The following is a 16,410-nucleotide window of genomic DNA, read 5'->3' as shown; positions in this document are numbered from 1 at the left end:
CTTTAAACAATATTTCCATCATATAAATGAGGAGGAAAGGATGCAAAAAAAATGACTGAGGATCATGGGAAGTTGGAAGAATTTAAAGCCCTGTTATGTTGGGGTGTCTAGTGGGAGGGATTTAAAGCCCTGTTGTGTTGGGGTGCCTAATGGGAGGGATTTAAAGGCCTATTGTGTTGGGGTGCCTAATGGGAGGGATTTAAAGCCCTGTTGTGTTGGGGTGCCTAGTGGGAGGGATTTAAAGCCCTGTTGTGTTGGGGTGTCTAGTGGGAGGGATTTAAAGCTCCTGTTGTGTTGGGGTGCCTAGTGGGAGGGATTTAAAGCCCTGTTGTGTTGGGGTGTCTAGTGGGAGGGATTTAAAGCCCTGTTGTGTTCGGGTGTCTAGTGGGAGGGATTTAAAGCCCTGTTGTGTTGGGGAGTCTAGTGGGAGGGATTTAAAGCCCTGTTGTGTTGGGGTGTCCTAGTGGGAGGGATTTAAAGCCCTGTTGTGTTGGGGTGTCTATAGGGAGGGATTTAAAGCCCTGTTGTGTTGGGGTGTCTAATGGGAGGGATTTAAAGCCCTGTTTTGTTGGGGTTTCTCTTGCCTCCTCCTAGTGGTCAGGAGGGGAATGTTCCCACACATGACGACTCATGGACTCTCACCATCTGATGAAAGAAATAACAGATTTACTGAAAATCTAAATTATTATGTTAATGTAAAAACAAACACACGACAACGGTTTGACTGTAGTCTTATTATATTATAACCAAATACTGACATCTGAGCCAATGCCTTTCTATTGCAAATAATAAAAGTGAATGGTTGTGATACCTGGCCAGCAGATCATTGTGCATTCCATATAAAATGTTTGATGAACAGATAAAAAAACATCTGTACCTTGTTCTTAAAGCAAGTGGTGACGGAAGCAAGTAATAAAAGTCTCCCTCGCCCTATGTACAGTCCCAATATTTACACGATTGTTACAAACTAAACTCTCAGATACAACTTGAGTGGCGCTAAGAAAACTAAATAAATAGACCACAAGCCTCTTGTTTGCTGCTGTTTTAAAATCCTTCACTTTTAAACTCCAATACTGTCAATTTCTTTGTTTGAGCCCAACTTTGGCGATTAATCGATTCACCATCCTCTGTATTTTGTGCTCTTGAGATAAAATGGTGTTTTTTTTTTTTTTTAACATCGTTTTCCGTTTTCACAGTTTCTGAGATTTTCCTTACAAAATTGTTCACACAAGTTCCGCAAAGTGCTTGTCGTCTTTGTGAAGAAAATAAAAAGTCAAGTGCTAGAAAGGGTGCGTTTGTGCCTTGCCAATCCCATCAGTTTGGAACTGTAAGTGGAGTCCAGTTGGTTTAAATGATTTTAGATCCTTGGTGGATTAGAAAAATTGCAAACTGTGCAAGGCACGGGAGGTTGGTGGTTGGAGATGTCACCAAATATTATTTCATACTAAAGTTCCTGGCTTGGAATCTTCATGCCACAAGAGGTCTTCATCTGCAGGAAGTTGTCCATCGGATAATGGGACAATGTCTGAAGTTCCTTCCAACTGAGTAGCGTAAGTGTATAAAGCTCTAGAAATAAAAAAGTCTTGTATTAGCCAAGCTTGAGGAACAGTAACATCTAACAGCTGCCATATCAATAAATATGTAACATTCATTGTCCCACAACATTCAGAGATATTAAAGGACCTCTAAATACAGTAGAGTTAAATAATTACCAAATACACAATGAAAAGACAACGCAATAGAACTTACTTTCCTTTTGAAATTAGCAGAATATTTTCTGGCACATTTTAATATTAATCAAATTTTCCAATCACAAAATGTATATAGGTATAATCTGTGCACTTAGACATAAACAGTAGGAGCTGGAGCCTAACAAACTGTGCACTTTTTATAATGTATATAGGTATAATCTGTGCACTTAGACATAAACAGTAGGAGGTGGAGCCTAACAAACTGTGCACATTTTATAATAATGTATATAGGTATAATCTGTGCACTTAGACATAAACAGTAGGAGGTGGAGCCTAACAAACTGTGCACGTTTTATAATAATGTATATAGGTATAATCTGTGCACTTAGACATAAACAGTAGGAGCTGGAGCCTAACAAACTGTGCACGTTTTATAATAATGTATAATCTGTGCATTTAGACATAAACAGTAGGAGGTGGAGCCTAACAAACTGTGCACATTTTATAATAATGTATATAGGTATAATCTGTGCATTTAGACATAAACAGTAGGAGGTGGAGCCTAACAAACTGTGCACATTTTATAATAATGTATATAGGTATAATCTGTGCATTTAGACTTAAACAGTAGGAGGTGGAGCCTAACAAACTGTGCACGTTTTATAATGTATATAGGTATAATCTGTGCACTTAGACATAAACAGTAGGAGGTGGAGCCTAAAAAACTGTGCACATTTTATAATAATGTATATAGGTATAATCTGTGCACTTAGACATAAACAGTAGGAGGTGGAGCCTAACAAACTGTGCACGTTTTATAATGTATATAGGTATAATCTGTGCACTTAGACATAAACAGTAGGAGGTGGAGCCTAACAAACTGTGCACGTTTTATAATAATGTATATAGGTATAATCTGTGCACTTAGACATAAACAGTAGGAGCTGGAGCCTAACAAACTGTGCACGTTTTATAATAATGTATAATCTGTGCACTTAGACATAAACAGTAGGAGGTGGAGCCTAACAAACTGTGCACATTTTATAATAATTTATATAGGTATAATCTGTGCACTTAGACATAAACAGTAGGAGGTGGAGCCTAACAAACTGTGCACATTTTATAATAATGTATATAGGTATAATCTGTGCACTTAGACATAAACAGTAGGAGCTGGAGCCTAACAAACTGTGCACATTTTATAATAATGTATATAGTATAATCTGTGCATTTAGACATAAACAGTAGGAGGTGGAGCCTAACAAAACTGTGCACATTTTATAATATGTATATAGGTATAATCTGTGCACTTAGACATAAACAGTAGGAGCTGGAGCCTAACAAACTGTGCACGTTTTATAATAATGTATAATCTGTGCACTTAGACATAAACAGTAGGAGCTGTAGCCTAACAAACTGTGCACATTTTATAATAATGTATAATCTGTGCACTTAGACATAAACAGTAGGAGCTGGAGCCTAACAAACTGTGCACATTTTATAATAATGTATATAGGTATAATCTGTGCATTTAGACATAAACAGTAGGAGGTGGAGCCTAACAAACTGTGCACGTTTAATAATAATGTATAATCTGTGCACTTAGACATAAACAGTAGGAGATGGAGCCTAACAAACTGTGCACGTTTTATAATGCATATAGGTATATTCTGTGCACTTAGACATAAACAGTAGGAGGTGGAGCCTAAAAAACTGTGCATATAAAAAGAGAGTGCACGTTTTATAATACAAGCTTTATCTGAATCATTAAAGGGACATTATACCCAAATAAATTCTTTAATGATTCAGACAGAGAATACAATTTTAAACAACATTCCAATTTACTTCTATTATCTAATTTGCTTCATTCTTTAGATATCCTTTGTTAAAGAAATAGCAATGCACATGGGTGAGCCAATCACATGAGGCATCTATGTGCAGGCACCAATCAACAGCTACTGAGCCTATCTAGATATGCTTTTCAGGAAAGAATAGCAGGAGAATGAAGCAAATTAGATAATAGAAGTAAATTAGAAAGTTGTTTAAAATGGCATTCTCTATCTGAATCTTGAGAGAAAGAAAATTGGGTTTAATGTCCCTTTAAACTTTAATTTTGACTTTAGTGGACCTTTAAAGGGATATGAAACACTTTGAGATTGCAATATAAAATAATTAATAGCTGTCTGCCAGTTCCCAGTTTTTATTTAATTTATTTATTAATATTTATGTAGTGTTTTGTTATATTTCATGTCACCAATTTGTGGTCAAATGAAATCATATATTAAAAATTGTTAACTTTTTAAAAAATGTTTTGGTTTCTTACTAAATTATTTACATACAGCTTGTACAGTCAGAACACAAATGGTTGTAAAAGCGTCTCTGGGATCTTTTTTGTTCAGAAATCGCAGACATGCATGGCTTTTCTGAAATTCCCAGCAGTGAATGGCTTAATTAGTTAGCTGGTATGGGTAATAGTATTGTAGTGTAGGGATCACCCTCTCACCTGACACCTCCCTGATCCCTCTTAAACAGCCCCCCCGCACGCTCCTCACCACCATCTTACATACTGGCAGACAGTCTGAAATTTAGGGCTTTTTTCCCCCTGCAGTGTAGGGATCCTTCTTGATCCCTTCCAAACTGCTTTCTAACCCTCCCACTAGTGGCAGCCATCTTAGGTACTAGCAGCTGTCTGCCAGTACCTAGTTTTTTTTTTATTATTTTATTTATAAATATTTTCTGTAGTGTAGGGGTTCCCTCACCCAATACGTCTCCCCATTTTCTTTATTGTAGTGACTCATCCCCTCCAAACATGTTTTCTGTAGTGCAGGAGCTGATTTTTTAATTGCAGTTTGTGGGTGTTTCTGGGCAGTTTTTGGGCGGGTCGGGCAGATTGTGGGCATGTTGGGCAGATTGTTGGCGGGTCTGGGTAGTTTGTGGGCGGGGTCGGGCAGATTGTGGGTGTTTCTGGGTAGTCTGTGGGCGGGTCGGGCATATTGTGGTGTTTCTGGGCAGTTTGTGGGGCGGGTCGGGGCAGGTTTGTGGGCATGTTGGGGAAGATTGTGGGCGGGTCGGGCAGATTGTGGGCATGTTGGGGAAGATTGTGGGCGGGTCTAGGGGAAATTCTGCAAATAGGAACATAAGGCTGTCTCAGAGGGACACAAGTCTCAGAAATAGGGAAATATGGGAGGTTACAAAAGCAGCTCTAACAGCACAGGCGCCTCACCTGCTCGGTAATGTTGTGCTGCTATACGCAGTAGTGTAACTAGTATACATAGGATGAGATACCGTGTTGTATCCCATGGTGCTGTTCTGGATCCGGCGACTTGCAGTTGTGCTTGTGGAAGACACTGAAATAAAAAAAAGATAAAGATTTAATCTTCTGTCACAACACAATTTTTTTCCCATCAAATTCTTAAAGGGGCATGAAACCCAAATGGTTTTTTTTTTATGATTCAGATAGAAGTAAATTGGAAAGTTGTTTACAATTTTATGTTCTATCTAATTTGACTCATTCTCTTGGTTTTCTTTGTTGAAGGAGCAGCAATGCACTCGAGAGCTAGCTGAAAGCCAATCAAAAGAGGCATAGGTGCAGCTGCCAATCAGCAGCTTCTGAGCCTATCTAGATATACTTTTCAACAAAGGATACAAAGAGACTGAAACACATTCGATAATAGAAATAAATTGTAGTTATTCAAAATCACAAGCTGTATCTGAATCATGAAAGAAAAAAATGTGCGTTTCGTGTCACTTTAACCCCTTAAGGGTACGTCCTACAAAAAAGTCACTTAATGACCAAGGACGTACCCTGTACGTCATCAGGGTTTTCAAGCACTGAAAGCAATTTATTCATTTATATATATATATATATATATATATATATACACTGTATATAAAAAAGGCTTTTTTTTTAACAAACTGGGTACTGGAAGACAAACTGCACACGTGTAGTGTAGCGCATTACCTGCTAAAAACACAAGGGTAAATAAACTGCACACGTGTAGACTATTATCAGCTAAAGACACATGGGTAAATAAACTGCACACGTGTAGAGCATTATCAACTAAAGACACATGGGTAAAGAATAAACTGCACACGTGTAGAGCATTATCAGCTAAAGACACATGGGTAAATAAACTGCACACGTGTAGAGCATTATCAGCTAAAGACACATGGGTAAATAAACTGCACACGTGTAAAGCATTACCTGCTAAAGACACATGGGTAAATAAACTGCACACGTGTAGAGTATTATCAGCTAAAGACACATGGGTAAATAAACTGCACACGTGTAGAGCATTATCACCTAAAGACACAAGGGTAAATAAACTGCACATGTGTAGAGCATTATCAGCTAAAGACACATGGGTAAAGAATAAACTGCACAAGTGTAGCGCATTATCTGCTAAAGACACATGGGTAAATAAACTGCACACGTGTAGAGCATTATCAACTAAAGACACATGGGTAAAGAATAAACTGCACACGTGTAGAGCATTATCAGCTAAAGACACATGGGTAAATAAACTGCACACGTGTAGAGTATTATCAGCTAAAGACACATGGGTAAATAAACTGCACACGTGTAGAGCATTATCTGCTAAAGACACATGGGTAAATAAACTGCACACATGTAGAGCATTATCTGCTAAAGAAACATGGGTAAATAAACTGCACACGTGTAGACTATTATCAGCTAAAGACACATGGGTAAATAAACTGCAAACGTGTAGAGCATTATCAACTAAAGACACATGGGTAAATAAACTGCACACGTGTAGAGCATTATCAGCTAAAGACACATGGGTAAATAAACTGCACATGTGTAGAGCATTATCAGCTAAAGACACATGGGTAAATAAACTGCACACGTGTAAAGCATTACCTGCTAAAGACACATGGGTAAATAAACTGCACACGTGTAGAGTATTATCAGCTAAAGACACATGGGTAAATAAACTGCACGCGTGTAGAGCATTATCACCTAAAGACACAAGGGTAAATAAACTGCACACATGTAGAGCATTATCAGCTAAAAACACATGGGTAAAGAATAAACTGCACAAGTGTAGCGCATTATCTGGTAAAGACACATGGGTAAATAAATTGCAAACGTGTAGAGCATTATCAGCTAAAGACACATGGGTAAATAAACTGCACACGTGTAGAGCATTATCAGCTAAAGACACATGGGTAAATAAACTGCACACGTGTAGAGCGTTATCAGCTAAAGACAGATGGGTAAATAAACTGCACACGTGTAGAGCGTTATCAGCTAAAGACAGATGGGTAAATAAACTGCACACGTGTAGAGCATTATCAGCTAAAGACAGATGGGTAAATAAACTGCACACGTGTAGAGTATTATCACCTAAAGACACAAGGGTAAATAAACTGCACACGTCTAGAGCATTATCAGCTAAAGACACATGGGTAAAGAATAAACTGCATAAGTGTAGCGCATTATCTGCTAAAGACACATGGGTAAATAAACTGCACACGTGTAGAGCATTATCAGCTAAAGACACATGGGTAAATAAACTGCACACGTGTAGAGCGTTATCAGCTAAAGACAGATGGGTAAATAAACTGCACATGTGTAGAGTATTACCTGATAAAGACTCATAGGTAAATAAACTGCACACGTGTAGCACATTATGTGCTAAAGACACATGGGTAAAGAATAAACTGCACACGTGTAGCGCATTACCTGCTACAGACACATGGGTAAATAAACTGCACACGTGTAGAGCATTATCAGCTAAAGACACATGGGTAAATAAACTGCACACATGTAGAGCATTACCTGCTAAAGACACATGAGTAAATAAACTGCAAACGTGTAAAGCATTACCTGCTAAAGACACATGAGTAAATAAACTGCACACATGTAGAGCATTACCTGCTAAAGACACATGGGTAAATAAACTGCACATGTGTAGAGCATTATCAGCTAAAGACACATGGGTAAATAAACTGCACACGTGTAGAGTATTATCAGCTAAAGACACATGGGTAAATAAACTGCACATGTGTAGAGCATTATCAGCTAAAGACACATGGGTAAATAAACTGCACACATGTAGAGCATTATCTGCTAAAGAGACATGGGCAAATAAACTGCACACGTGTAGAGTATTATCAGCTAAAGACATATGGGTAAATAAACTGCACACGTGTAGCGCATTATCAGCTAAAGACACATGGGTAAATAAACCGCACACGTGTTGAGTATTACCTGATAAAGACTCATGGGTAAATAAACTGCCAGAGGTGCACACTAATTAAATATTATTTGTACAAGGAACTTTTCTATATAACGTTAACTGCCAAAAACAAAGAGCACTGGAATATTATTATATATCAGGCACACATAATATCTGCCCAGGGGATACAGCTTTTGTGTATTATTTGCACAAAATACTTTGCTATGGAAAATAACCAAGTCTAAGCACATTGCTATATCATATTATGAGCCTTAGGGACATTGGCACAGAATTTTACAATGTTACCTGCTCAAGACACAAAAGGTACAGATTTTTGTGTGGAAGGCAAACTTTAATAAAAGATTATCTGTCCAAGGTAAATGGTTATAGATTTATTTTCAGTGAAGCACAGAGGTATGAAATATGATCTGCCCAAAACACATAACTAACACTATGCCTCAGATACCTATTGTTTTATCTCCTGCAAGGGCACATAACTAACACTATGCCTCAGACACCTATTGTTTTATCTCCTGCAAGAGCACATAACTAACACTATGCCTCAGACACCTATTGTTTTATCTCCTGCAAGAGCACATAACTAACACTATGCCTCAGATAGCTATTGTTTTATCTCCTGCAAGAGCACATAACTAACACTATGCCTCAGATAGCTATTGTTTTATCTCCTGCAAAAGCACATAACTAACACTATGCCTCAGATAGCTATTGTTTTATCTCCTGCAAGAGCACATAACTAACACTATGCCTCAGACACCTATTGTTTTATCTCCTGCAAGAGCACATAACTAACACTATGCCTCAGATAGCTATTGTTTTATCTCCTGCAAGAGCACATAACTAACACTATGCCTCAGACACCTATTGTTTTATCTCCCGCAAGAGCACATAACTAACACTATGCCTCAGACACCTATTGTTTTATCTCCCGCAAGAGCACATAACTAACACTATGCCTCAGATACCTATTGTTTTATCTCCTGCAAGAGCACATAACTAACACTATGCCTCAGACACCTATTGTTTTATCTCCTGAAAGCGCACATAACTAAAACTATGACTCAGACACCTATTGTTTTATCTCCTGCAAGAGCACATAACTAACACTATGCCTCAGACACCTATTGTTTTATCTCCTGAAAGCGCACATAACTAACACTATGCCTCAGATAGCTATTGTTTTACCTCCTGCAAGAGCACATAACTAACACTATGCCTCAGATACCTATTGTTTTATCTCCTGAAAGCGCACATAACTAACACTATGCCTCAGACACCTATTGTTTTATCTCCTGCAAGAGCACATAACTAACACTATGCCTCAAATACCTATTGTTTTATCTCCTGCAAGAGCACATAACTAACACTATGACTCAGACACCTATTGTTTTATCTCCTGAAAGCGCACATAACTAACACTATGCCTCAGACACCTATTGTTTTATCTCCTGCATGAGCACATAACTCGCATAACTAACACTATGCCTCAGACACCTATTGTTTTATCTCCCGCAAGAGCACATAACTAACACTATGCCTCAGACACCTATTGTTTTATCTCCCGCAAGAGCACATAACTAACACTATGCCTCAGATACCTATTGTTTTATCTCCTGCAAGAGCACATAACTAACACTATGCCTCAGACACCTATTGTTTTATCTCCTGAAAGCGCACATAACTAACACTATGACTCAGACACCTATTGTTTTATCTCCTGCAAGAGCACATAACTAACACTATGCCTCAGACACCTATTGTTTTATCTCCTGAAAGCGCACATAACTAACACTATGACTCAGACACCTATTGTTTTACCTCCTGCAAGAGCACATAACTAACACTATGCCTCAGATACCTATTGTTTTATCTCCTGAAAGCGCACATAACTAACACTATGCCTAAGATACCTATTGTTTTACCTCCTGCAAGAGCACATAACTAACACTATGCCTCAGATACCTATTGTTTTATCTCCTGAAAGCGCACATAACTAACACTATGCCTCAGACACCTATTGTTTTATCTCCTGCAAGAGCACATAACTAACACTATGCCTCAAATACCTATTGTTTTATCTCCTGCAAGAGCACATAACTAACACTATGACTCAGACACCTATTGTTTTATCTCCTGAAAGCGCACATAACTAACACTATGCCTCAGACACCTATTGTTTTATCTCCTGCATGAGCACATAACTCGCATAACTAACACTATGCCTCAGATACCTATTGTTTTATCTCCTACAGGAGCACATAACTAACACTATGCCTCAGACACCTATTGTTTTATCTCCTACAAGAGCACATAACTAACACTATGCCTCAGATAGCTATTGTTTTATCTCCTGCAAGAGCACATAACTCACATAACTAACACTATGCCTCAGATACCTATTGTTTTATCTCCTGCAAGAGCACATAACTAACACTATGTCTCAGACACCTATTGTTTTATCTCCCGCAAGAGCACATAACTAACACTATGCCTCAGACACCTATTGTTTTATCTCCTGCAAGAGCACATAACTCACATAACTAACACTATGTCTCAGATACCTATTGTTTTATCTCCTGCAAGAGCACATAACTAACACTATGCCTCAGACACCTATTGTTTTATCTCCTGCAAAAGCACATAACTAACACTATGCCTCAGATAGCTATTGTTTTATCTCCTGCAAAAGCACATAACTAACACTATGCCTCAGATAGCTATTGTTTTATCTCCTGCAAGAGCACATAACTAACACTATGCCTCAGACACCTATTGTTTTATCTCCCGCAAGAGCACATAACTAACACTATGCCTCAGACACCTATTGTTTTATCTCCCGCAAGAGCACATAACTAACACTATGCCTCAGATACCTATTGTTTTATCTCCTGCAAGAGCACATAACTAACACTATGCCTCAGACACCTATTGTTTTATCTCCTGAAAGCGCACATAACTAACACTATGACTCAGACACCTATTGTTTTACCTCCTGCAAGAGCACATAACTAACACTATGCCTCAGACACCTATTGTTTTATCTCCTGAAAGCGCACATAACTAACACTATGACTCAGACACCTATTGTTTTACCTCCTGCAAGAGCACATAACTAACACTATGCCTCAGATACCTATTGTTTTATCTCCTGAAAGCGCACATAACTAACACTATGCCTAAGATACCTATTGTTTTACCTCCTGCAAGAGCACATAACTAACACTATGCCTCAGATACCTATTGTTTTATCTCCTGAAAGCGCACATAACTAACACTATGCCTCAGACACCTATTGTTTTATCTCCTGCAAGAGCACATAACTCGCATAACTAACACTATGCCTCAGATAGCTATTGTTTTATCTCCTGCATGAGCACATAACTCGCATAACTAACACTATGCCTCAGATAGCTATTGTTTTATCTCCTGCAAGAGCACATAACTAACACTATGCCTCAGACACCTATTGTTTTATCTCCTACAAGAGCACATAACTAACACTATGCCTCAGATAGCTATTGTTTTATCTCCTGCAAGAGCACATAACTCACATAACTAACACTATGCCTCAGATACCTATTGTTTTATCTCCTGCAAGAGCACATAACTAACACTATGTCTCAGACACCTATTGTTTTATCTCCCGCAAGAGCACATAACTAACACTATGCCTCAGACACCTATTGTTTTATCTCCTGCAAGAGCACATAACTCACATAACTAACACTATGTCTCAGATACCTATTGTTTTATCTCCTGCAAGAGCACATAACTAACGCTATGCCTCAGACACCTATTGTTTTATCTCCTGCAAAAGCACATAACTAACACTATGCCTCAGATAGCTATTGTTTTATCTCCCGCAAGAGCACATAACTAACACTATGCCTCAGACACCTATTGTTTTATCTCCTGCAAGAGCACATAACTCACATCACTAACACTATGTCTCAGATACCTATTGTTTTATCTCCTGCAAGAGCACATAACTAACGCTATGCCTCAGACACCTATTGTTTTATCTCCTGCAAAAGCACATAACTAACACTATGCCTCAGATAGCTATTGTTTTATCTCCTGCAAGAGCACATAACTAACACTATGCCTCAGACACCTATTGTTTTATCTCCTGCAAAAGCACATAACTAACACTATGCCTCAGATAGCTATTGTTTTATCTCCTGCAAGAGCACATAACTAACACTATGCCTCAGACACCTATTGTTTTATCTCCTGCAAAAGCACATAACTAACACTATGCCTCAGACACATATTGTTTATCTCCTGCAAGAGCACATAACACTATGCCTCAGATACCTATTGTTTTATCTCCTGCAAGAGCACATAACTAACACTATGCCTCAGATAGCTATTGTTTTATCTCCTGCAAGAGCACATAACTAACACTATGCCTCAGACACCTATTGTTTTATCTCCTGCAAGAGCACATAACTAACACTATGCCTCAGATAGCTATTGTTTTATCTCCTGCAAGAGCACATAACTAACACTATGCCTCAGACACCTATTGTTTTATCTCCTGAAAGCGCACATAACTAACACTATGCCTCAGATACCTATTGTTTTATCTCCTGCAAGAGCACATAACTAACACTATGCCTCAGATACCTATTGTTTTATCTCCTGCAAGAGCACATAACTAACACTATGCCTCAGATACCTATTGTTTTATCTCCTGCAAGAGCACATAACTAACACTATGCCTCAGACACCTATTGTTTTATATCCTGCAAGAGCACATAACTAACACTATGCCTCAGACACCTATTGTTTTATCTCCTGCAAAAGCACATAACTAACACTATGCCTCAGATACCTATTGTTTTATCTCCTGCAAGAGCACATAACTAACACTATGCCTCAGACACCTATTGTTTTATCTCCTGCAAGAGCACATAACTAACACTATGCCTCAGACACCTATTGTTTTATCTCCTGCAAAAGCACATAACTAACACTATGTCTCAGACATCTATTGTTTTATCTCCTGCAAGAGCACATAACTCACATAACTAACACTATGCCTCAGATACCTATTGTTTTATCTCCTGCAAGAGCACATAACTAACACTATACCTCAGACACCTATTGTTTTATCTCCTGCAAGAGCACATAACTAACACTATGCCTCAGATAGCTATTGTTTTATCTCCTGCAAGAGCACATAACTAACACTATGCCTCAGATAGCTATTGTTTTATCTCCTGCAAGAGCACATAACTAACACTATGCCTCAGATACCTATTGTTTTATCTCCTGCAAGAGCACATAACACTATGCCTCAGATAGCTATTGTTTTATCTCCTGCAAGAGCACATAACTAACACTATGCCTCAGATAGCTATTGTTTTATCTCCTGAAAGCACACATAACTAACACAATGCCTCAGATACCTATTGTTTTATCTCCTGCAAGAGCACATTATACTATGCCGCAGAGACCGATTGTTTTATCTCCTGCAAGAGCATATAACTAACACTATGCCTCAGATACCTATTGTTTTATCTCCTGCAAGAGCACATAACTAACACTATGCCTCAGACACCTATTGTTTTATCTCCTGCAGGAGCACATAACAAAACAATAGGTATCTGAGGCATAGTGTTAGCTATGTGCTCTTGCAGGAGATAAAACAATAGGTATCTGAGGCATAGTGTTAATCTCCTGAAAGAGCACATAACTAACACTATGTCTCAGATACCTATTGTTTTATCTCCCGCAAGATCACATAACTAACACTATGCCTCAGACACCTATTGTTTTATCTCCCGCAAGAGCACATAACTAACACTATGCCTCAGATAGCTATTGTTTTATCTCCTGCAAGAGCACATAACTAACACTATGCCTCAGATACCTATTGTTTTATCTCCTGCAAGAGAACATAATTCAGAAGCAGCGATGAACTGTTAGACGGAGTACATCTGGTATCCGGTGAGCAAATGACAAGAGGCACATCTGTGCAGCCACCAATCAACAGCTCCCAGCAGTGCAATTCTGATTTTAGCCAACGTAGGTATGCTTTTAAAAAAAGGATACAAAGAGAAGAAAACAAATTGACAATAGATGTAAAGTTTAAAACGACACACACTAAATCATTAAAGTGAAATTTTTACTTTACTGTCCCTTAAATATTAAATTGTCAATTTATTTTCTACATAATTTATTCTACGTAGTTAATGATTTCATTTCAATAACATCTAAGTGAATTCCTTAAAATTGCTGTAACAAGAAAATAAAGTGAAGAAAACAAAAATTTTTGAGAATATTATTATATATTTATAAAATATTTATACCTGATGCACATGAGGGAGCTCTGGGAGAAGATGGGACTTGCGTGGAAGAAAAACACAAGCTTCTCTGGGATCCCCAATCTGTTTCAACCGTTTCGTGGGTGTTGTCTTTGTGGCACGAGGCTCGCTGGTACCATCCGCGCAAATGCTCTGCTACAATGGCTTTGTGGATATTTTTGGTTATTTGTTCAGTTGTTTTTGCAGGTTTTTTTCTTGGAAGCCTTAGCGTTGCATAGGGGTTGTGAGGTATAAACTGATCTCCGTCATATCGTGCATCTCTGTAATGATCATATCCATAGGGCACGGATGTACGATACAAGGGATTTACGCTATACTGTCCCTCTGTGTCGTTTTCATAAATATAAGCTCCATTATAATAGGGGTCTCCATCAGGGTAACCGCTGTATCCGGTAATATAATAACTTGAGGAAGGTTGGTTCTGAGCCATTTGGTAGACACTGTTTCGAGCGTCCTTCTGTGCTAAATTCGGCATACTCCCTGAGCTAGTAGTGGAGAAATTCTGTTTTTTGTGCCTCCTACGGTCCCGTGAGCGGTTATCCAGAGTCTGCGTATTGTAGCAAGGGTGTTGTTTTGGGGGAGTACTGTAGTACTCAGAACTTGATTGGCTGGTGTACGATGACCCATCATCTAGAACTTCTGTGCTGTTACTTCTGTGACTTTTGGAGAGGGTGACTGTGGCTTTCCCATCAGTAGTTTCGCAAACCAGTGGCGTATGTGATTCCAAGCTGCCTCGCCTCTGTCTGTTGTAGTGAGGCGTGCCTTCATTGCTAAAAAAGAATCCAAAATGAATCATTAATTAGTCACAGTTATTAGACAAAGTTCAGTCAGTCTAATTAAAGGTGTGTGGAAGTCAAAATTCAAATTTTATGATTCAGAGAGAGCACATTACTTTCTAATTTACCCCCTCTTGGTACCCTTGGTTAAAACGTAGATCCTTTTAATGAGAGCCTACTTAAGTAGGCTCAAGGGAGTGCATGTGTCTTGAGATCTATATTTAAAGCATTTCTACAGTAGTAAATACATTTTTTGTAGTTTTGTAAAATTGCAGCCTTTGTCTGAATCATGAAAGTTTAATTTTGCCTTCCATCTCTTTTTTCATACCAAAGCACAATCTGTCCACATTGCTTACATATACTAGTGCCATATATATATATATATATATATATATATATATATATATATATATATACGTATACTAGTGCCTTATATATACGTATACTAGTGCCATATATGTATAATAGTGCCATATATGTATACTAGTGCCTTATATATACATATGCTAGTGATATATATATATATATATATATATATATGTATACTAGTGCCTTATATATATATATATGTATACTAGTGCCTTATATATATGTATACTAGTGCCTTATATATACGTATACTAGTGCCTTATATATACGTATACTAATGCCTTATATATATGTATACTAGTGCCATATATATATATATATATGCGCATACTAGTGCCTTATATATATATATACACATATACTAGTGCCTTATATATATGCGTATACTAGTGCCATATATATATTATATATATATATATATATATATATATATATATACGTATACTAGTGCCTTATATATATATACGTATACTAGTGCCTTATATATATGTATACTAGTGCCATATCTATCTATCTATATATATATATATACACACACACTAATGCCTTATATATACACATATACTAGTGGCATATATATATATATATATATATATATATACACATACACACACACTAATGCCTTATATATACATATACTAGTGCCTTATATCTTATATACGCATACTAGTGCCTTATATATATGTATACTAGTGCCATATATACGCATACTAGTGCCTTATATATACGTATACTAGTGCTTTATATATACACGCATACTAGTGCCATATATATATATATATATATATATATATATATATACACACACTAGTGCCTTATATATACGTGTATATATATATATATATATATATATATATACACACACATACACATACACTAGTGCCTTATATATACGTATACTAGTGCCTTATATATGTGTACACTAGTGACTTATATATATGTATACTAGTGCTATATATATATATATATATATATATACATACACACACACACACACTAATGCCTTATATATACGTAT

At 37.6% G+C, this 16,410-nt stretch overlaps 1 protein-coding gene across 1 annotated transcript in view; it reads right to left on the bottom strand.

Annotated features, from left to right (window-relative positions):
• Positions 1 to 719: 719 nt before the first annotated feature.
• FRMD4B (FERM domain containing 4B) overlaps positions 720 to 16,410 on the bottom strand; it is a 707,344-nt gene continuing 691,653 nt past the window's right edge. Inside the window, exons 21-23 of the mRNA XM_053720679.1 lie at positions 14,233 to 15,017; positions 4,915 to 5,038; positions 720 to 1,566 (exon numbers count right to left, since the gene is read on the bottom strand). Of these exons, the coding sequence (XP_053576654.1) occupies positions 1,440 to 1,566; positions 4,915 to 5,038; positions 14,233 to 15,017 (1,036 nt within the window). The 3' untranslated portion in view covers positions 720 to 1,439. The remainder of the gene's footprint in view (positions 1,567 to 4,914; positions 5,039 to 14,232; positions 15,018 to 16,410) is intronic.

Source organism: Bombina bombina, chromosome 7 (assembly GCF_027579735.1).
Source record: "Bombina bombina isolate aBomBom1 chromosome 7, aBomBom1.pri, whole genome shotgun sequence".
Classification (NCBI taxonomy): domain Eukaryota; kingdom Metazoa; phylum Chordata; class Amphibia; order Anura; family Bombinatoridae; genus Bombina; species Bombina bombina.
The sequence above is the reverse complement of the archived record's forward strand: the minus strand, read 5'-3'. Positions and strand labels throughout refer to the sequence as shown.